The sequence below is a fragment of the Enoplosus armatus genome, chromosome 13 (genome assembly GCF_043641665.1).
Source record: "Enoplosus armatus isolate fEnoArm2 chromosome 13, fEnoArm2.hap1, whole genome shotgun sequence".
Lineage (NCBI taxonomy): Eukaryota > Metazoa > Chordata > Actinopteri > Centrarchiformes > Enoplosidae > Enoplosus > Enoplosus armatus.
The window spans coordinates 16,358,464-16,379,695 of NC_092192.1; the positions used below are offsets into that span (position 1 = coordinate 16,358,464).

Below are 21,232 nucleotides of genomic sequence, written 5' to 3' on the forward strand. Positions count from 1 at the left end.
AATGCCTGTTATGGCATCATTTTATGAATGGCCAAGGTCAGTTTCGAGGTCTCAGTTCAGTAGTGGAGGTGGGCTTTCAATAAATGAGAAAACGACTCTGACTTAAGCGTCTTACTGTGGTTTAGAGGAACTCGCACAGTGAGCGATGTGAGAGCAGCTGTCAAAAATCTTCCAATTTACTATTATGTATGAACGTCCATCACCCTTATACCCATGTTGTCAAATATCCTAAACCCTGGTGATTTAGGCATGATGCCAATAATATCGTCGGCTACCACTCCTTAAAGGGATACTCAAGTGATTTAGTATTGTACTTCCACAAAATTGGTGGACTTACTCGAGACATATTTTTAAGATAACGGTCAAAATAAATGCAGCAGAAGCTGAAATATCCTGACTTTTATTCCCTGGGGTGGATCAAGCTGTAAAAACACTGGGTCCTGCATTTCCCACAATGCAATAAGGTTTTGGTTTTTTTTTTGATTCTCCGTGCTTGGTTAATGCCCATGTCATTAAAACTCCACAGATCCAGTTTGTTTTGCAGGCTTTCTGTTATAAAGTTGTAATTTCCAAGCCGAATCCAAGATAACCCGGATGACACCACTATGACATCATCGGGGTCATTTTCTCAGAGAAAGTAGAATTTGACTCAAAAGGTGTTCCTTTCAGCAGCCCCTCTCTAAACTTTATCCAATAATTTGATTTACACCCAGCAGAAGGTCATTAAACGAATTGTTTCACGCTGCTTCTTTCTAATTCCACAGTTTGCTCTTTCAGTTACAGGCATTCTTGAAAAGTAAAATCTCTGCGTATTCTCCTCTGTCTCTGAAGGATTGACCTTCCTCCGACACACAAGCCGCCTCCTCCCTACTGCGAGAGAGCACAGGCTGTTCCTCTGGGTGTCCACGCATCACAAGTGGCCTGGCTCTGTCAGGTAAACCCCTCTCCCTTTCCATAACCACTCTAATATCGTGTCGGTGCATTTAGGTGTGTGTGAATCATCGCATACTTATCGCTACACCACAAAGACCAACACTTAGTTACCTAATGATGAGCGCTGAGTCACAACAGGAAGGAATAACAGCCTAGATACTGACCGATGTCATTATCTGTTTATTAAGCAGGAGGCCTAATGGCTGTACTCATGTAATATGTAGGATAGTTTAAATTTTAATTTGTGTGCTCAGCTCAGCTCAAGCTTTCATAAGCCTCTACCTTTTTTTTTAGTCTCACCTAGAAAGAGGCCTAAAGGAGAAAAACGTGTCCTGTTTCTTCTCACACTTACTGTAACATGACTTTCTGACGCTCTGACATGAGAAATCACACGAGAAGATACAACTATTTTGTGTTCTGTGACATGAAAGAGCGGCAGCTGGATGTGAATGATGTCCCACTATCTTGGGTGATTTTAAACCTGCAGACCCGCAGGGCGGAGCGCAGGAACGAGCTGACTGACAGGCAGCACCCACCCACAGCAAGGCCAGGACTACCGGGAACACAAAACCTGACCCAGCAGCTGTCCCGCCTGGAGTGGGTGTGTCATCAGAGCGGGACAGACCGGGTGTACATCAACCACCGTGAACACTATGTGTGACAGACATCTTGAACACAGTCCACCAAGCACCTGGCAGTCCGTCACTCCGTCTGAGCAACATGTTCAGGCTTCACCTGATTCACTGAGCCTTCAATCCGGAGGAGGAAACAGCTGGCAGCATCAGAGGGCAACGTCTTTCTTTGCGAGCAGTTTTCACACTTTTTCATTACCTCTTACAACACATTGTTAAATGCTATTTGTCTCAAAGGAGTAGTTCAACTTTTTCGGGAATACACTTATTTTCTTTTTTGCTGAGAGTTAGATGTCAAGTCCGAAGCTACAACATAGCTTAGCACAAAGACAAGAAACGGGGAAACAGCTTGCCTGGCTCTGTCCAAAGGTAACAAAACATTTCTAAAGCCTGGAGTCTCTGCTGGTTACCTGGCAACTTCACAGTGATGACAAGAAGTCACTGCCCCCGTCCAAGAAATAGTTCAGTGCATAACCCCCGTGTACAACCAGAAATAGAGACAAATTCAGTTTATGTATGAATGAATCAAACGAGATATAAGATGTTAATTGGTGAGCTTTAGAGGGCAGAGGATAGCAGAATTTTTAAAACCTTTTTACAGAGCCAGGCTAGTGGTTACCCCCTACTTCCAGTCTTTGTGCTAAGCTAAGCTAAACGTCTGCTGGCTGTAGCTTCATATTTACCGTACAGACATGAGAGTGGCATTGATCTTCTCATCTAACTCTCTGCAAGAAAATTAATAATTTCCAGAAATATCTTTTCTCTGTTATTTCTGTTGTGCAGACATCCTGTATTTATCAGTATTTGGTGTTTGATATCACTTGGGATACCAAGATGATGCTTTCACATGACCAAGAGAGAAGAACTCACGTTATCTGCCCCCCAATCAGCTTGTGCACCATACTGTTCACGAGTAGATGTAGATAGAAAACAGCTGAGGGCCGTAGTTATCCACCAAAATCCATACACTATTTTCCCTTTTCCCCTGTCTGAGAGGGTCCCACAAAGCATAAATCTGAGACTCTACTCTCAGCCATGTCCCTAGACCAAACCTCGTCAGATCCGAACCGCTTTGGTCCACTGAGACCAAATGTACTAACTGCAACACAGACCATGAAGGGATTAATTAAGGTATTTCTGTCCCAGTTCTGTGATTTGCTGTTGTAATGCTACGACACAATGCTTTTTGGCAGCAGAAACTGTAGATTTGTAAATGTGTAAATGTAGCCTCTGTGCCAGTGTAATTATGTAGCGTTGTAACCTGTTACTAATCAGGGAAACAGTAATCTGAGACATTACTGATGTCAGTACTTTTTATATATACTGTAGAAAAATGCACTAATGTGTGAATGAAATGTTTTGAAAATTTGTGGTAAGGAGTCAACAGATTCACTGTTTGTTGAAATTGAAGTGGATTACATTCTTCATACTTATCGTGAGGGTCTGGAGAACTAACTGTTAAGTGCCATATTGACATTTTGGGGGTAGTCCCTCTAAGTATGTAGTATGCTGTAGTGTTTACGTGTCTCAGGTGTGACTCGATGGTCATGACCTGTTGTCTTGTTCGATTTATGTATTAAAATACATGTTGTTGCCAGTGACATGGTGCTGTGGTGACAGTAGATTAAAAATCATCATCGTTTCTCACTCTGAAACATGAGAAACGCACACAATCACATGCACGGAATAAGACAAGAGAGGTGGAAGCTCTGATTCACCACATGTGGAAACAAGAGAAGAAGTCCTTGAAGATTTGAGGGAGAGTTTGAATTGACGAGGGGAGGATTTTTTTTTTTTTGGTAGGAAAATTCATCTCAAGGTCACAGTCACATTGCATCCACTGTGATTCTCACAACAGAGAGAAAAGCTGTTTTTCTTAGCAGGAACATTTTGTGTAGATGATGCAGTGTTTGTATTTGAGGAACTGAAGCCCACATTGTGTTGACACCACATTGACGGTTAAAATGTTTGTCAGGATTCATTTATTTCTTTAGATCAGTCAGTGCTCTCGTGAAGGGGCGTATTTGACACTTTCCAAGAGCAACACCTAGTGGTCAAATATGTCAGTGCAGCCCCTGCTGGTGAGTGTGTTACCGTCACTGAATATATAGAAAGTGAATATGACCACTTGACTACTCTCCATTGATGAGGACTTCAGTGGAGGAGCTGTGTAATTCTAATATTGCCTGTACTGTTTTAAACAAGAGAAGAGTAATTGTCCTTTTTCACAGCAGACATTTAGACAAGTCATAGTATGAAAAGCACAGGTGTAAATAATAAAATGAATGATGGCTGAATTCCATTTAGCTGCTTCAGTTTCAGGGTCCTGGTGTTGTGCATGCTGCCTCACTGTCACAGTCATGGCTTACTGGGTGTGATTATGATTTACTTTTGGGGCTCCAGAGTGCCAATCAAACTCACCTTCATTTTAGTAAATAACCTTTTATTGGGGAGCAACATAACAATAGGAAATAACAATTAAAAAAAAAAGAATAAATACCTAGAAATAAGTAAATCTAAAACAAAAGAGGACCGTAATAGAAAAAAACAAAGCGCAATGAAGGTTGAGCCCTGTCATGCCTCACTTAAGGTATTTTTCTAGGGATTATGGTTACACTTTTATTGTGTTGCACATTTTACAGTTGTATTAAGTGACATAGAACCAAGAAACGAATGATCTCAAAGATGCCAATAACCCATCAACAGCCAAAAACAGGCAGTAAAAATGTGATTGCACTGATACAAACATTTATTTTAAGTGATATCAGCGGTTACTACGGTAAGCTGTTGCATGGGTGCACCATTAAAGGGTCGGTTTACCCAATTAAAAGACATATTTTCTGAATTACTTCTCGTACTAACAATTCAGATAGTATTGGTTTGATGTGTCCAGGCTTTGAAGTATCCGTCTCTCTGCTGTCATCTCAGCACAATGAAGCTGAAATCACTCCTTTTAAAAAAAAAAAAAACGTTTAAAAATTCAACAGCATCTTCTCTTTCCAGAAACTGAAGTCTGGACAATCTATAAATGTTGCTGTTTTCATCAGGACTTTCTTACTTACTCACAAAGAAATAGTCCTTATGAAAATGGTTGAAGTGTTTTCTGGGCAAATTAAACCAAAACTATCTGCAGATCGAGATACCACTAGAGGTACGTGAGACAATTTGTTTTTTTTTTAGAGATGTACTGACCCCTTTTTGTTATTACATACTGAAGCTACTGAAGCCCTCTTTGCCTGCTCTATCAGCAGGGGTCTGAAGGCTGCTTCAACCTGGCATCATAATGTGAAATTACAGTAAATAATTAAGACATGTTAGTATGAGTGCGGCTGCATTTTAAGTTCTGAAACACCGACCACTAGGCAGCACCCCGTGGCCAACAGTAATCTGACATGCTAACAGTAGCTCGCCAGCTAAACAGCTGCATTGAAATAACTGCTTACAGTTTACTGGCTCAGGTTTGGCAGCTAAAACCATGCAGCTGTCTGAATAAAGGAATAGTAACTCTTTTTTTTTCTGAGCCCATGTTGGTACACACACAAATCCTAATCCATCTATGTTGGTCTCGCAGCTGACGTCACAGTTTGTTGGAGTGACAATTTATCAACACAGGAGTGTGTGTGGGGGAGAAATCAGGCCAAGTCTGAATGTCCACATAATACACATAGCAAGTGAACAAGTGCAACTCTCCATGTCAGGTCACAACTGAAGTGTCCGGGCCGTTTGTAGAGTTGCATTAAAGGCAAAGATTCTTCACAAACTTAGTCTGATTAACTCGTGCAGCAGATTCAACTCTTCTGTAGCACTGTTGGTTAAACATTTTTTACCTTGCACTCTGTGACCAAAAAAAAAAAGAAGCTGCGTTGCATAATAGTGAAATTTGGATTTTGCTTCATGAGGTGTTCTGTGTAGTGTTATGGTGATGTCTTGGAAATTTTTGGGGAAAAAACAATGACCACATTCTTGAATAATTTGGTTGATTTAGAAAATGTTGACATGGAGTTGTGCCAGCAACCACCTGTATTGACACGCAAACATCAGATCCTCTCTGGAATTTTCCTGATGCTATAGGAGTGATCTCCATTTTTCTACCGTCAGGATGTTGACATTTCCATGAAATTACTGAAACTGCACTGGAGGCTGAAGAGTCTAAGTGTAGAACTGGATGGCCTCCTAAAGTGGAGATTTTCATATTTGTCAGTGACCTCCACCTCCTTGTCAAACTGCCCCTCAAGCACTTCTCTCTTCACAAGCTGTCAGCCGCACGTTGTGATGCTGCCTCATTTGGTGTTTTGTTTTTTGGAAGTGAGACATGGCCTCGCAAGATGAGGCCATTGACCCATTTTTGTGTCTCAATCCTTTATTTACATAGCCTAACTGGCATTGAGTCTAATGCATGATGATGACGAGAAATATATTACAAATGGTATAAAATCTGTAGATTGTAATTTTATCTTCTGAAATTGTCCTCTGTAGACAGACTGTGTTGCAACTGGTTCACACAATTATGCAACTGAAACAGGGTACAAATACATTCTGGCAAGCTTAAAGCCACTATAATCTATATTAGCAATGGATCAAATACTACGATCAGAGTACTTGTATGAGAGAGGGGTCACTCGTAGTGAAGAACCCACAGAAAATGATCACAGACTCTGCAGTGCAAATTCAGTTGGAGTTACTGCAGGACAGTTGAGGTTGCTCTCACTTGTTAAGTTTTGTTGCTACACGTTGTACCTTTAATCACTAAACCACCAGAGCAGCAGTAAAGTCACTGTTTGTACCTGATAAAAGGCAATTAGCATGGTGAGCAGAGGACAACGCTCTCATTACGTCTCATATAAGTCTCATAAAAGTTGTGAGAAAAAAGTTGTAAAAAGCTTTTGCTAATACTTAGCATGGCAAGTGCAAAACCATTAATGTTAATTAATGGCAGGTGATGTTCATGTCAGTTTTATTCTATCCAGCTAACAATGAATGATGCTAAATAATGAAAGCAGCAATTATGCTTCACTGCTTCGTTATGAATAATTCTGCAGCTCAACAGGAACACAGTGCTCACTAGTTATGTAAAAATAGACCTGTTATCGAAGAGAAAAAAAAACAGTGATATTCTGTGCTGTCCCTGCTTGGAGTGGATGACTGTGTGAACTGGTTATATTAAACGCTGCCCACAGAAAGCATCTCAGTAAATAAAATTCTTCTCCTCATACACTTCCACTCCCTCTGTATGGGTGAATGGCAGCTTTGTTTCAGCTGTCAGGATCGATTCAATCGTGCTCCCGTAAACAAACATCATGGTGGAGAAATGGAAAACGAGCGGCCCCTCCAGCGGCCCCACAGAGGATGTGCCATTCCAACATTTTCCAAATTCCAAATCCAGGGTGCGTTCAACGTGCCACCAACAAGTTACTTGGACTTGGCTTTCTGTTTGGGGGCAGGTGCAGCTGCAGGTGCAGGTTTTGGGGCAGGTTCAGGGGCAGAAGAGGGTCTCACTGAATCATGCAGACTGAGGCACCTGCAACAAATCACGACACAGTGTAAAAGACAAATAAGAACAAACAGATGTTCATACTTTGTTAGCATGAAATTAAGAGCACATAAAAGAACATTATATACGGAGCAGGTTACTTACAGGTTTCTGATTTTCTTTACGAAAGCTTTGACCGTTCTAACCATCCTCCTTGCTCTCACCTGTCACCAAAATGACAGACAGGTCAGTGCAATCAAAGCATTTCTGCATCTAACTTTTAACTTCCTCTTATTTCTCTGGCATCATAGATGGTTTCACTAAAATATGTTCTTGTTAATTTCTCCAGCAAAAGAGATTCTGTATTTCCTGGACTTCTTAAGTACAGTTTATGCACTCATATTTTTAGTCATTTTCATTGTTTTTTTGTTTTTTTTTAGTAGCTTGTAACTTCTCTTTTCTTCTGCTTGAGCAAGTGTTGCAGTTTTATGATGTTCAGTGAAAAAACAATAAAAGTCTCACCTGCTGTTTTTTGTACAACAGAGGAATGGAGAAAACAGCGATCACAGCTGTTAAACAAAGGAGAAAATATTTCTATTACTTCAGTAATATTGTACAGGTTTATTTGAACAAAAACTACAATTTCAACAAAACAATTTCTGTAAGCAACATATCTCATTCACCCTATCTGTGTGAATGGGTCCTAAGGGATGAGGTCAGGGTGGGTTGGACACTGAAGCGCATGACTTTGAAACAGGAGCCTGAGGTTTGTGTCCTGTCTGCTGACAAAGTTTGTCTCTTTAAAACATGACCATGACCTTTCTCTAACTTTTACCAAGTAGTTTTGGTTGTCTAAACCTAAGCAGACCTTAATCATAAAGGTGGCAGATCAGAAAACACTCACAAGTCCCGTTGGAAGACACTGACAGCCTAACAACCTACTCTGTTGTTTAGGTATAAGGAAACATAGTCAGAGGAAATCTATTAGGAGTAAACATGCACTGAGTGCAACTCACCAGTCATCACCAGAGTCAGTCCGTTGGTTAGGACGCCGACATAGGTCAGCAGATACAGGAGCAGAACAAACTGAGAGAAAGAGCACAGAAAACCTCTTGATTTGATTGTTAAGTTGAATTATGTAATGATATTGAAACGAGTCCCTGTAATGTGCAGCAGTTGATTGTACTGTTGATCTCACTGAGAATGGACACTCACTATGTAGCTTTTAGCTGCTTTCAGGACATTGTTTTGATTTGCTGAGCCACACCAAACAAAAAAAATAAGTTGATTTAAAACTGTGGGAAACTCCTCACAGCCACATGCCCATACGAGCTGACAATGCTGGTAGCCAGTAGTGTTGTGCGTTGCTGTCAGCACACTGTGTTTTTTAATACATTAGTTTTGTGACCCCTGATTTGTGGGCTTTCTCGTTCAACTTTCAGGTTTTTCTTTTCAGTTGGTGTTCATATGTTATTGTATCTGTCATTATTTAATCATTGCACTCAGACCTTAATGGAGTCGATCATGCTGTCGATGAAAAGCAGGCATTTGATCTTTGTGATGGCAAACGCGATCAACAGCACCACCTCCTCTACCAGCATCACTGTCTCCTTATCTGTCAGAGTGCTGTCATGATCCAGATACGACCTGGTGACAGAGACACACATACAGGCCCTTAAGAACACACAGAGCTGCCACATTTAAATGCTGAAGTGATACGAAACAATGTAGGCCCTACATTTAGCCACAAGTGCAACATTATCAGAGCAGTCAACGTTGACGGACTCACTGGAAGGGGTGGACCCCGGGATTCCAGCGCAGCAGCTCCAGCAGTTTATAGTAGAGACGGAGGGAGAATGTGACACACATGACGCCCAGACAGATGTGGGCAAGCACGGTGATGACACTGAGCTGGAACAGACTGGCCAGACTGATCACCAGCCCCGTGAACACCACGCCAGTCTTCCTCATGTTCCGCCAGTACACCAGGTCCATAACTGCACAAGATCATGCACACATGTTAAAAAACAGAAAATGAGTAATGCACATTGCACACAATAAATGCACATTATTAAAAGTATTATTTTGGGTTTTAAACTTAATTTGAGCAAATATAGATAATATGAACTGTTCTGACATGTGACCTTCTTTCACTACAGACATTTGAACTCTTAACTGTTTTCTTATATCTCTATTTGAATGGTAGATCACATGTTCCTGTTGTTTAAAGAGGCTCAGACTTTGTTTCGCATGGTTTCATATCAGTTTGCCAAAATTCTGCGAAGTGACACCGCTTCAAAGTGCACTGAGTGTGATTGATTCTCACTCCTCATTCAAACGGCTTAGATCGTCTTCTGTCTTCCTCTGTTTATTACAAACAAACGTGCTGGTGCTGACGGAAATGTGACACACACCCCTCCCTCTGTGCCAGAGAAGCTTTAGTTATATGAGAGCCAAAATGGAGAGTAAGTTATTTAAAAGCATAGATTTTGAAGAACTTAAAGTTTGGAAAGGTCATACCCTCTGTTTGAACTATATATGAGTAAGCTTAAACAGCTCCCTAAATGATATGGATCAAACACAAGTTGTCTATTTGGCTGTATATTGCAAGAAAAGGCTATACCTATTTAAAAATATCTGGGATGAGAAAAGTTAGGCAAAGGATGACACTATCAGGAGCAAAGCAAAGGAAAAAAACAACAAAAACAATCAACAACATTTGTTAATCTTCACAATGTTAGCATACAGTTCATGAGACTAGCCTATGATAAAAGGAGAGGAAACGTCTCTGAATGCATGCGTTGCTTTTAAAAATGCACTTTGCATATTTCTGAATAAATAATAAATAAATGAATAATTATACTATGAGTCACCATATGATTTTAGATCTTCAACCACCAAAACTTTAAATGAACTCAATCTCAAACAATCTGAAGATAATTATCTGACTAGAGACACACACAACAACAACTTGTCTTCCAAAAGACAATTTACAAGCAACAGAGTCATGCATTTACACACACACACACACACACACACACACACACACACACACACACACACACACATAAACACAACTAAACCAGCAACCAGTTCTCATGATCAGGTTTCCAGAGAAATATATAAGTGAACGTTTTTCTTATTTAATGGCACATTTGGACAGGACGCTGGTGTGGCAGAAACAGAGACACTCATAGTTTTGCTGTCACACCTATAAAGTCATTTCCCAAGCATTCATGACCATAACCTAACTCTGATTCTTAACCTATTAACAAAAGTGAAATATAATCCCCTGACAAGAAAACACTCATCAATCTCGTTTTCTTATGAGACATTTTGGACCTTTAAGAATGAAACAAACAACAACATTCAATCAGCAACAGGGTCTCATTTAGCTGAGTCCCATTCTGTCCACCTGTCCACCAAATGAAAGACATGCTGCACTCAGTATTTGAGTGGTCATCCTGTCTGTATTCACACCTGCCCAGCAGAGGGGAAAAATAAATTCTGTCTTCCTCCTCCACCTGACAGCTGGCCCGGCTCCCTGTCTGTTCTGATTCACTTTACTTAAAGCTGTCACAATTTATTTCCTTACGTTTGGTGGCCATTTCAGCAGCGGTCCTGCTTGCTCTCCTCTCTTCCTTGCACTTCCACTGTTGGTTTGCAGTCCAGGCTTTTTTTGGCCACCCCAGCTCCGTCAGCAATATAAGGCCTGGCTGGCCTAATTTTATCCTGTATTGGATACCCCCTGTTTGCATTCACACACACACACTCAAATTGGGAACCTGAGACATCAGCATGTACTTGTCCCTCAGCTTTCAGAGACTCTCATGGTTCCTCAGCCAGTTGGAGGCCGACCTGCACCCAGAGGCCTTCGCATGCAGCCACGTCAGTGAGAAACTGCTTTTAATGTCAAATTCATCACCGATCAGGATCGCAAGAACACAGCCACGGCTAGTATGGCTGCTATCTCCTCCAGCCGTATACTGCAGCATTCATGACAAACTAATGCATTTATAATACAGCCTGAATCATGACTAGAAACACAGCACACTCTGGCTGGACTTCCTCCGGATCATTAATTTTCCTTCAGTGTGACGCAGCTGCTCAAACTCATCTACAGCCGTATAACTGTACATTTTGCTGCTGTGACTAAAGATGTTGATCTGCTTATTTTGCTCCTTCAAAATAGCACTTTTTGCAGAATGTACCATGTTCATGTATCTCCTGGGACACTGACACAAAGTCAGAGGTGTGTTTCTATTGTGTGTCCCCCTGTGACAAGCTGCTTTAACACCATCATGACAAGTGAGTTTGAGGAAACATTTAAAACTGTTTCTCCATCCTTTGCTCCTTTAAATATCCATCTAAACCAAAGCCCTTAAACCAAAGTATGTGGAGAATTACAGAAAGAGGCGATGTGAGCCTGGCTGACTCCACAGATTGAAGCAGTCATTTGGGGAAGAGTGCCAAACAAAACAGATGTAAGACATGTCGTGGTGACATGCATAATCATGAAAAACCAAAATCACATTTCTGCTCGTGCAATATAAAATAGACTGTCAGGAAATGCAGCCATCTTTTCCCCTTTATTTTTTCCAATTTTCTCAAGATAGAAAACATACACATTTGTAGCTAATGATGTTGATGTTTTTTCTTTGCAATCATATTTTAGAAAGAGTTTAAACATACTTTATTGAAGTATTTCTGATTCTGATTCTGAAACAGAACTGCTGATCATTTTACACCCATGCTTAATAACCACATCCAGCATATAACAGAGTTTGCTTTATTGACATATGAAGTAACAAAAATATAGTGCGAAGAGAATTGGATGAGCCATGAATGCATTTGAATGTATAATTTACAAAATCAATATTTAGATAGAACAGTTCAGTCCTTCATATTTTCCTGAATAATATCAGTCACTAAACATGTGATACACAATGATAAAATAATACAAACACAATAATAACATTCAAAATATTTTATTACATTACAGAGATTGTGGATGCAAAAACAGTGCAACCTTGAGTCCAATCTGACTCACAATTAAAGAATGAATGCAGCTCTGATTTCAGGTTTTAATTGGTGGATGATCAGTCATGAATCCCTGCGGAGGTACATTACATGCACTGTCACCATGTTCAATGTATAACAGGGAAATATCAGTTTAAAGGAATCATCTGTGTGCATAATGAAATAAGACTTCCTTCTCGTGTCTCCTCTTCGTCAGTCACACACTGTGTGCTAAATGGCCGACAGTCCTGTAATCCACAGCCGTGGCAGCCCATAATCCCACCCGATCAAAGGTTGAGATTATCATAGATGTGGGAGGGACAGAGCTGCAGATAGGAGGACGGAGAGAGAGGGTGAGCTCAGACATGACAGAGGCGATGTAAGCTATACTGATTGGTGCACACAAATAGCCAACCAATCACAGCGGAGGCAGGGGAAAATAACAAGGCAAGGGGAGAGCTGGTGAAAGAGGGAAGAGCGATGAAAAAGCGAGGGAGAAGGTGAAATCACAGCAGCACAGAGGAGAGACCAAACAAGGAGGAGAGGAAGGATGAGTGGAGGAGAAAGCGCTGATCAGTGAGGTCTCCAGAGAGGGAGAGGAGAGAGGAGAGGAAGGAGATGAGCAGGGAGAGGAGGGTGAGCAGCCAGCACTGAGAACATCCATCAGCTCAGGCAGCCATGCTCTGAGCCCTAGAGCGTCAGGCCTAGCTCAGCCCTCCGTCCCAGCCACAAACACCGGGGGCCGGGATAAAAGAAGATTCTCCTCACATCAGCTGTGCATAAGAGCTATGAGGACATCCAGGAAAGGCAGCGTGGAGATGCCTGCGTTTATGCGGCAGCTGGTGAAGGAGACGGAGAAGAGGGTCAGCTCTTTCTTCAAGGGGGGCCGTGGAGGAGCAGCAGAGGGAGAGCAGCCAGGGGAGGGGGAGAAGGAGGAGGTCATCCCCAGCCCCTACCTGGACCGGCCGGTCCTGGACAAGCTAGCAGAGGAGGGCTGCGCCCGCTGGGGCCTCACCTACGCCCTGGGAAGCATGCAGGGCTGGAGGGCCAACATGGAGGACTTCCACAACTGTGTGCCACAGCTGGGTGGAGAGCTGGCCGACTGGAGCTTCTTCGCTGTGTTCGATGGTCATGCGGGCAGCACGGTGGCACAGTACTGCTCCCAGCACCTTCTGGGTGACATCCTGGCCACAGGTGAAAGATATGCAACTGAAAATACATGATTGATTGATAAAAGATGATTATAAAAGATTGAATCAAACCTGTTGTTAACTTTGATTAACTTTGATTGTTTGTAATAATGCTCAGCTATGTTATTCATAGACATTCTGATCTTGAACCGTATTTTTCCTGGAGAAAAGGTGCTTATTACAGTGAAAGAGAGATCATTTTCTCCTGTTATTCGACATCAATAACATGGCTGATCATGTTTCATAGCTTTCAGCAAACATCTGTCCTATTCTATGTAATGATGTGTTTTTATGGCATGCTGGATCCAGAAAGCACAAGGTGTTCCAACATTGTATCTGTTTTTGCACACAGGTGGAATGGGTCCAGAGGACGACCCTGAAAAGGTGAGAGGAGCCATCATCGAGGGCTTCCTGCAAACAGACAAACACCTGCACTCTGTGGCCCGTCGAGAAGGCTGGGAGAGGGGTGGCACCACTGTGGTGGCCACTCTCATCTCACCATATTACATCTACTTCGCCAACTGTGGCGACTCAAGGGCCATGCTGTGCCGGTCTGGCCAGGTTTGCTTCTCCACTGAGGACCACAAACCTTACAGCCCTCTGGAGAAAGAGCGCATTGAGAACGCAGGTGGATCCGTGACCATCCAGCGGATCAACGGCTCCCTGGCAGTGTCCCGTGCTCTGGGGGACTTCAGCTACAAGGGGGCAGAGAACCGGACGCCCATCCAGCAGATGGTGTCACCAGAGCCAGAAGTGTGTGTGGTGGAGCGCTCACCGGCAGATGAGTTCCTGGTGCTTGCCTGCGACGGAGTGTGGGACACCATCAGCAACGAAGAGCTGTGCGCCTTCATCCACAACCGGCTGCGTGTCTGCACTGACCTGAGGGATGTCTGCACCCAAGTCATTGACCTCTGTCTCTATAAGGTCAGAAGCAGTGTGCGTGTTATCTCAATCCCTTTCAGTAACAAAGTGACCCAGCACCTTGTGCATTTCTACATGTTCAGTAGTTAAAATAGCAAATCCTTGATTATAAACACAAACCAGTGTAAAACTGTGTTACATCATTTTTAATGGGTTGTGGATTTTATGTAATAACATAATCCCTTAAATTGTGTCTGTGTTGAGTTGGTTTGGCTTAATCTGAAGGTTGCCGGGGTCATTCCACTTTTTGAGAAAAGAGTTCAGCTTTATGAGGGCAACTCAGGGACAGTTTCTCTTTGATTAATAGTACATACACCTACTCAATCATGATGAATGAGAAAATCCACTGGTTTGGAAGTTTAAGTTGGTGAAATATGTGCTAAGTAACATTGAAATATGATCCTCTTTTGAGTCGATATGGCAAACTACGCTCTCCTCCAACTCCTGAGAAAAGTATCTGGTTCTGTTCCGCTTTCTTCGTTAGCTAGTTGCTAACTGTCTGTCAGCCATTTGGTGCAGTGCAGGGTACGAGAAAACAAAACAACAGCTGAAGGATGCTAAAATGCTCTGTAGAGCTGAGGGGAATAGCAGAGTTGAGTAATAATTTTCTGTGGGTTTGTCACTATGAGCGACCCCTTTATTGTACTTTATTTATATTATACATATATATATATATATATTGATTATAGCCATTTTAAACACATTTGTACCCATAAGGTAACAAAGGTCTAAAATTGAACCAGAGAATAGTGTCTTTGGCTGTAATAGCGCATTTATACTAAAGCAGCAGCTCTGGTTTGGTTCAGTCTCATTTAGACTGTGGATGCTATACATGGTATAATAGTGTGACAGACCACCTTAAAATAGACTGCAGAGGTGTCAGAACAGGTTAGATGGGATTATTCTGGGTTCTATAAGGACTCATTTCAGCCACTCTCACTCTGAGAGTGTCAGACGGTTGAAGGTTGATGTTCAAGAACACATAATTGCTCATTGTACCGTCCTTATACCTAAGGAATAATTTCAGACCAGAGAGGGAGAATAATTGTTGAAACAAGTGAAACATTCATTCGTCATTAAACTCATCCCAGGATTCACAGAACCTCAAGGCAATTAATAAACGACATTGGGTTTATCAGGATAGACATGGACCACATGTGCACACGTTAATATCCATGCTGCAGTCTGTTTGGCCATCATGTCACTGTGTTATGTAACAGTGCTTCAGTTTGGATCTGCACAATGACCTCAAAATGTCACAGCTTCATTTCCATTTTCCTGCTCCACTGCATCCGTGTGACACTGGTGCACAAACCTTGAGGTGAAAATGATCTATATCTAAAATTGTTCACCCAGGATGAAATAATGTTTGTTATGTTGACATTTGTGAGGTCAGACATCATGACTCAACTCTGTTGATGCCGCTTCGCTCCACAGGGCAGCTTGGACAACATCAGCATCATTCTGCTGTGCTTCCCTGGAGCCCCCCAGCTGTCAGCAGAGGCGTTACACCAGGAGGCCGAGCTGGAAGACCTGCTGGAGTCCAAAGTAGCAGGTGTGTGGCAACGTACTGGCAATGTACTGTCATATTAGGCATTTGGACATTTGGGCATTTTGACACTTTTCTGTTTTTTGAGGTTTATGGTTTGCAATTGAAGCGCATTGAGACAAGACTCATCTGTACTTGTCCTGCACTTTAATCTTTTTAAGTATAAGGCTATGATGTTCTATATATTTCTTGTTGTCAACAAATCCCACGAAAAGACCAAAATCAACAATGAATTGATCCTGCTTACAATAACAAGTATCATCTGTGTAGCCAAATTAATTAATTAATCTGCATCTGAAAACAGATGCACTATTTACCTCTGTTAAAGTAACGTTTGCTCAAATCTACAAATCTACTTTTTTAAAAAGCTAAGTCTTTGGCAAGAACCAATAGGCTTGGGGCTGAAATCACTGAGAGACAGATGCTTTGTTGTTTTGTTATTAATATCAAAAATAAAGAATAACTGCAGGCTTATTCTTTACTCTGCATGTAAGACTTGAAAGAATTGCCAAATGTGCTTATATTTGTTGTTTCTACGTTGTTGCTTTAATATCTGACAGAGATATATAATGAGCTGTGTGCCAGAGGGGAGGAGCCTGACCTGCTGTCTGTCCTCACAGTCCTCGCATCTACTGTCATCCCTGGATTACCACCAGGTGGAGGCATTCAGAGCAAGTAAGAGACACAAAATGAGTGTGTATGTGTATGCGTGTGTGCATTTATACCCTGTTTTGGGAAATTACACCATGTAACTTGCGTGTGTTACAGAAGGAACTGCATTATTTCTGCTTACTATCAACAAAGAGAGACACACAAGCCCACACTGCCAAATGTGAGTACAAACTACACATCTGTCCCATTCTAACCATTAGAGGACATGTTATTTCCTTCACTGCGCACGGTATATTCACCATTATTTTCTCCATTACCTGTCTGTCCAGGGCCTGGGAGGCTCCTGAGAAGCCCAGCAGGATTTTGTCTCCAAGAATCCATGGAGGGACTGTAATTAATGTCAATATTAAAACTGTTTTCTTCATGTGTGCAATTTGACAAAAAGGGAGCTGATTAACAGACAGGGACGTTTGTTTACATCATGCCAGCGAGCAGAATCTTGTCATAACAAATACAATGCAAAAATAGATCTAATAAAGCCTGATACAGTTTATATTTATACAAGAAGGACATTTTGTAAAACGTACTCAGAGACACTGATCCAGCAACAAACTTCTGCCTCATATTCAGCAAAATGATGCAGATACAGATGATAATTTCAAATGAATAACAGCCAACTGTGAAATTGTACATTTTCATTGGATAAAATAAGGAACATGATTATATGTTGTGCTATATTTTAAAGAAGATATTTTAAGAATAGATATAATATAAGAATTTAAGGAAAGATATGTTGACTGAAACATTGTCAGTGCTAGCCAAAAGCTAACATGTATCCATTTGTTTCAACAGAGAGTGCTAACAGTGCTAACAGCTGGCCATCTGATGGGAATGCACAAATGAATCTTTTTCCCTCATGGTCGAAAGTGACAGGCAAATAAACACTGATTAAACATTTAATTCTACTAATTCAATCTCAACACATACACACACACTTAGTCAAGAAAAAATACATTCCACACAAAATCTAAACTCTTCTTGAAGAGCTGTTTACTTTTACAAATTTTATGTTTATTTTAAACATGTAGAATGAGATCCACTTGGCTGGAGTGACGTTTGGAAAATGAGTTATTTGTTAAAATAATTTGATAGATTATTATCAAAAGAACTACAAAGCATGTTGCGGTTTGATTATGACCAAAAACATAATTAAAAGTATCAAAAGAATTGGCAACACACCCTCAAATCTATATTTACTGACCAATCAATATATATTTTACATGATTAAAATCTACATGTATACATTTTTTGCAATTCTCTCAATATATTAACCCTATTTCTAAACACATTCTTCAATACAGTGTATGTGAAATGTGTTTTTTCCATAAGTTGGATGATATGTACTGTGCTGCCTTATTCATCTTTTATATAGTTGATAAAACAAACAGCATCAGAACAGGTCGGTTTCACGATGGGTCAATTTATCTGCATCATTGTTACAATATTTCAGTGAGTAATTTTCTGCGTGTAGACGTTACATGTTAAGAGTCATGACTGTTTTAAACCTAAATAAAGAATATTTAACTGACAATTTGCCGTATTTTTAGCCACAATACCTTACTGAGGAACTATTTTTGTCATTGTTTTGAAATTAGTAACAGTCAAGGAAGACCACTAGAGGAAAATGGATGATTTTGTTTCTTGTAAGATCTCTAAGGAGGAAGCTTTTCTCATTATCCCAAGCACTGATGAAAACTCACCACACAGATGATACACAGGATGAATTAAAATGGGTTTTCTTGCATAGTAAAGGATCTCCTCCAGTTAGACAAGGAGAGCCTGAATCTTACTCTCCGCTCTGTTGATGTGATCTGTACAGCACTTAGTGACATAAGGACGTCCTCTACAGGCCACGTTTGATTAGATGTGCTCTATTGAAAACCCTGGATCTCAGCGCTCTTTCGTGATTACTTTGAATTTCAATGACATGCGTTGATGAAACAAGATGGGCAACTTGTAGAGCAATCAACAAATAAAAATGTCTCTTTCTCAGTGCTCCTGAGCTCCTGTAGTGGGTTTGAGAAGCTCTGTTTAAATACAAATCACAATTCAAATGTTTTATATATGCAGCTAGTTGTCAACTGTAGACACTGTGTTTATGCCACTAACACTGACTACCACCTCACGTATAGCCACATTTATTGAGGAGCTCAGGGGACGTGTGCAGCACTCTTAAATCAGCAGTCCCCTTAAAGTGGTCCTCCACTGCTTCTTTCATCTGATTGCTTTTGTATGAGCCAATCACTTCAGGACATCAGACCCCTTTTCACAGTGATGTTGAATTCTTTAAATTGTATTCGTCTGTCTGCTCTCTTTCTCTACACAGAACAAAATGTATTCAATTATATGATGTCTGCTACTGTCTGCATAGACTTCCACTGAAACTGCTCAGAGAGGTGCTGAACTGATGCTAATTAGAAGAAAAAAATTCTATTCTTAGAATTTGGTTTTGTCCTACTGAGAGGACAAATTATAGATTTTCTTGTAATCACTCGGTAAGGAAAATGGTTGGATTGAGACTCCACTATAGAGAACCCAAAGCAATGTACACAAGAATAGCATCTCAGTGGTGTTACCTATCCACACTGGTTTCCTGTAGGCGATTATTCATTATGGCCAAGGCCCCCACACCACCAGAGAATCCATTTTGATGGCTGTAGCTCTGCCGTGGGCCCTGATGAGCTGTTTCACTCAGCTGCTTCTGCAGCAGTGCAAGAGACACCTTATTGGACACCATGAACTCATTGACAGAGATCATCTCTCCCGACAGACGACGGCCCACATAAACCCCATCAGCCACTGCACCTGCATCCGTCTCGCTGTCACACACGGTCTCCACCGAGCCCTCCGTGTAGCGGTGTCTTCCTGCAGGGCAATGGGATGAGATGGGCTGCACGGTGTTGCGTTTTAAGCGTTTTTGCCTGAGGTGTGCAGGCAGACGCCTCTGGTTGTGTTTTTTGTTCTGGAGACAGGGGCAGCAAAGCCACCGGCAGCTAGCTGTAGAGCAGGAGCAGGGCTGATGCCGCCCCGAGCAAACCAGCTTACCCACGATCCAGGTGAGAGTTTGTTTGATGATAATAGAAATGACATTGAAAAGTGAGTAGATACAACACACCCCCATTAAGATGAAAAGGCAGTTCCCGAGCCGGTAGGCCTCCTGGGACTCATACTGCTGCCTCTGACTGCTCACCAGGTCCCCAAAGCCAATGGTGCTGAAGGCCACAAAACAGAAGTAGAGGGAGTCCACGTAGCTCCAGTTCTCCATGGAGCTGTACAGAGTGGAGGCACTGCATGCAATCACAACCGATGCCACACCCAGGATCAGCATCACGTAATAGACTGATGGTTTCCAGCCTTCCAGGCTGTCCTCCTCGCCAGACGACTCCTCCCTACTCGACACCACCCCGACTCCAGCACACCTCAGCCGGCGCTCATGACACCAGCGCATGATGTAAGCTAACATGGTGATGATCCTCTCCAGGAAGAGATTGAAGAAGAGGATGGTGGCAGCACAGCCTATGAGACCATAGAAGATTAAGAAAATTTTTCCAGCTATGGTCGCTGGTGTGGTCATGCCAAAGCCTGGAGAAGAGAAAGACAAAATCAAAGGTTAAAAGGTCAAGGTTCACAAACAATTTGGGGTCAGTATCACGTAAGGATCATCTAAGAACTTTCAAATTAGCATCTCAAAAGATCAAAAAAGCTTCAAGACTTACCAATAGTAGACACCACTGTGCCCACAAAGTAGAAAGCTCCAGAAAAGTCCCAGCGGGGCCTCAGTGTGTCCACTCTGATCCCAGCTCCGTTTGCCTCCTCGTACTGCCGCAGCAGAGTGTGCAGGGCGCCCAGGTTGACCCTATATCGCCGGGTGAAGTTGTCCAGCTGTTGCTTCCAGAGGTGGCGGGCATGCAGCTCAAAGGGGTATTCCAGGGCTGAGAAGATGGCCGCCCCGCACAATAAGTAGAGCAGGATGAGCCCGGCCAGCAGGCAGAAACGGGCATTGTCTTCATTCATGGGCGCCCTAGGGCAGCAGCAGCCACCAGCAGCCCTCCTCTGAGCCATGAGCACAGCAGCAGCACAGACACACCACTGCAACAACATGCACCGCCTCCACCAGTCACACACTCACAGTATGTACATGCATCACCTGCCACAAAACACACATGCACTGGCTATATAAAGCACTTTTGGTTTACATAGACAGTAATGCATGTGGCTCTAAAACTGCACAGGTTTGAAAAACATCTGTTGGATGAGGTTTGATCATTTAGGAGAAAAATGATGCATCTGAAGAGAATATAGCCTGTAAGAAAACAAAACAAAACAGAGGATATATTAGTAGTATGTTTACTACAATGGAAATATTTTATTATTATTCTATTTAGCAAAAATGTATGTATTTTATTTTTCCCCCTTATTAATACTAATTGATTTCAACCACAAAGATCTGACTGAAAACGTGCTGAGCTTTGGTTAAGTCAGTATATCATAAAGCTGTTCATAATTTTAAAAAAACACTAAATTCATGAAAACCTTTTAGTCAGATGATATATGGTGATATGTAACCCACACACACATCACATAGTCAAAGTTTAAAGTAAAAAACGAACACATAGTACCTGGTCTCCCTGAGCGCTGCTGGTCTGCTGCGCTCGCTCCATGGATCTGCTGAACAATGACCAGCGAGAGGAAGGCTCTTGTGTTTTTTTGTGCAAACTGAAAGGCTGTCTGATGTTTCATCTGTCACACACTGACATCATCATCCTCTGCCCACCCCCTCCGTCTTTGAGCACACCCTGACTGCTGCAGTCATCTCTTCATTTTAAAAGCACTATTCCTCTTTGCC

At 41.9% G+C, this 21,232-nt stretch overlaps 3 protein-coding genes across 7 annotated transcripts; 1 reads left to right on the forward strand and 2 right to left on the reverse strand.

The window, feature by feature from the left end:
- Nucleotides 1-6,974: 6,974 nt before the first annotated feature.
- rtn2b (reticulon 2b) lies at nt 6,975-10,643 on the reverse strand. The gene is made up of 7 exons (XM_070918092.1): nt 10,631-10,643; nt 8,825-9,032; nt 8,544-8,682; nt 8,052-8,121; nt 7,558-7,604; nt 7,201-7,259; nt 6,975-7,083 (listed from the first exon to the last, which is right to left on the reverse strand). The coding sequence occupies exons 1-7, from the start codon at nt 10,641-10,643 to the stop codon at nt 6,975-6,977; spliced, it is 645 nt and encodes a 214-aa protein (XP_070774193.1).
- Nucleotides 10,644-12,842: 2,199 nt separating this feature from the next.
- Nucleotides 12,843-16,673, forward strand: ppm1nb (protein phosphatase, Mg2+/Mn2+ dependent, 1Nb (putative)). Its single transcript, XM_070917302.1, has 6 exons — nt 12,843-13,248; nt 13,597-14,168; nt 15,603-15,720; nt 16,275-16,389; nt 16,483-16,546; nt 16,656-16,673. Exons 1-6 carry the CDS (start codon nt 12,843-12,845, stop codon nt 16,671-16,673), a joined length of 1,293 nt encoding a protein of 430 aa, XP_070773403.1.
- A 2,285-nt stretch (nt 16,674-18,958) lies between these two features.
- kcnk12l (potassium channel, subfamily K, member 12 like) lies at nt 18,959-20,487 on the reverse strand. 5 transcript variants are annotated; one of them, XM_070917806.1, is made up of 3 exons: nt 20,103-20,400; nt 19,404-19,968; nt 18,959-19,328 (listed from the first exon to the last, which is right to left on the reverse strand). In XM_070917806.1, the coding sequence occupies exons 1-3, from the start codon at nt 20,398-20,400 to the stop codon at nt 18,959-18,961; spliced, it is 1,233 nt and encodes a 410-aa protein (XP_070773907.1). The 5 variants fall into 5 exon arrangements, with proteins under 5 accessions (XP_070773907.1, XP_070773908.1, XP_070773905.1 ...); XM_070917807.1 differs by having other exon boundaries at nt 18,959-19,251; nt 19,381-19,968; XM_070917804.1 differs by having other exon boundaries at nt 18,959-19,307; nt 19,374-19,968.
- Nucleotides 20,488-21,232: the final 745 nt, after the last annotated feature.

What these genes read in the sequence shown, in the direction of transcription:
- rtn2b (XM_070918092.1), bottom strand. An exon ending in CCCGGGGTCCACCCCTTCCA is followed by an intron (nt 8,683 to 8,824) that starts GTGAGTCCGTCA and finishes CTCTGTCACCAG; the next exon opens with GTCGTATCTGGATCATGACA. An exon ending in TGTTGTACAAAAAACAGCAG is followed by an intron (nt 7,260 to 7,557) that starts GTGAGACTTTTA and finishes TTTTGGTGACAG; the next exon opens with GTGAGAGCAAGGAGGATGGT.
- ppm1nb (XM_070917302.1), top strand. Translation starts at nt 12,843, where the DNA reads ATGAGGACATCCAGGAAAGGCAGCGTGGAGATGCCTGCGTTTATGCGG. An exon ending in GCTGGAGTCCAAAGTAGCAG is followed by an intron (nt 15,721 to 16,274) that starts GTGTGTGGCAAC and finishes AATATCTGACAG; the next exon opens with AGATATATAATGAGCTGTGT. An exon ending in GGTGGAGGCATTCAGAGCAA is followed by an intron (nt 16,390 to 16,482) that starts GTAAGAGACACA and finishes CGTGTGTTACAG; the next exon opens with AAGGAACTGCATTATTTCTG.
- kcnk12l (XM_070917803.1), bottom strand. Translation starts at nt 20,487, where the DNA reads ATGTTGTTGCAGTGGTGTGTCTGTGCTGCTGCTGTGCTCATGGCTCAG. An exon ending in CACAGTGGTGTCTACTATTG is followed by an intron (nt 19,969 to 20,102) that starts GTAAGTCTTGAA and finishes TCTCTTCTCCAG; the next exon opens with GCTTTGGCATGACCACACCA.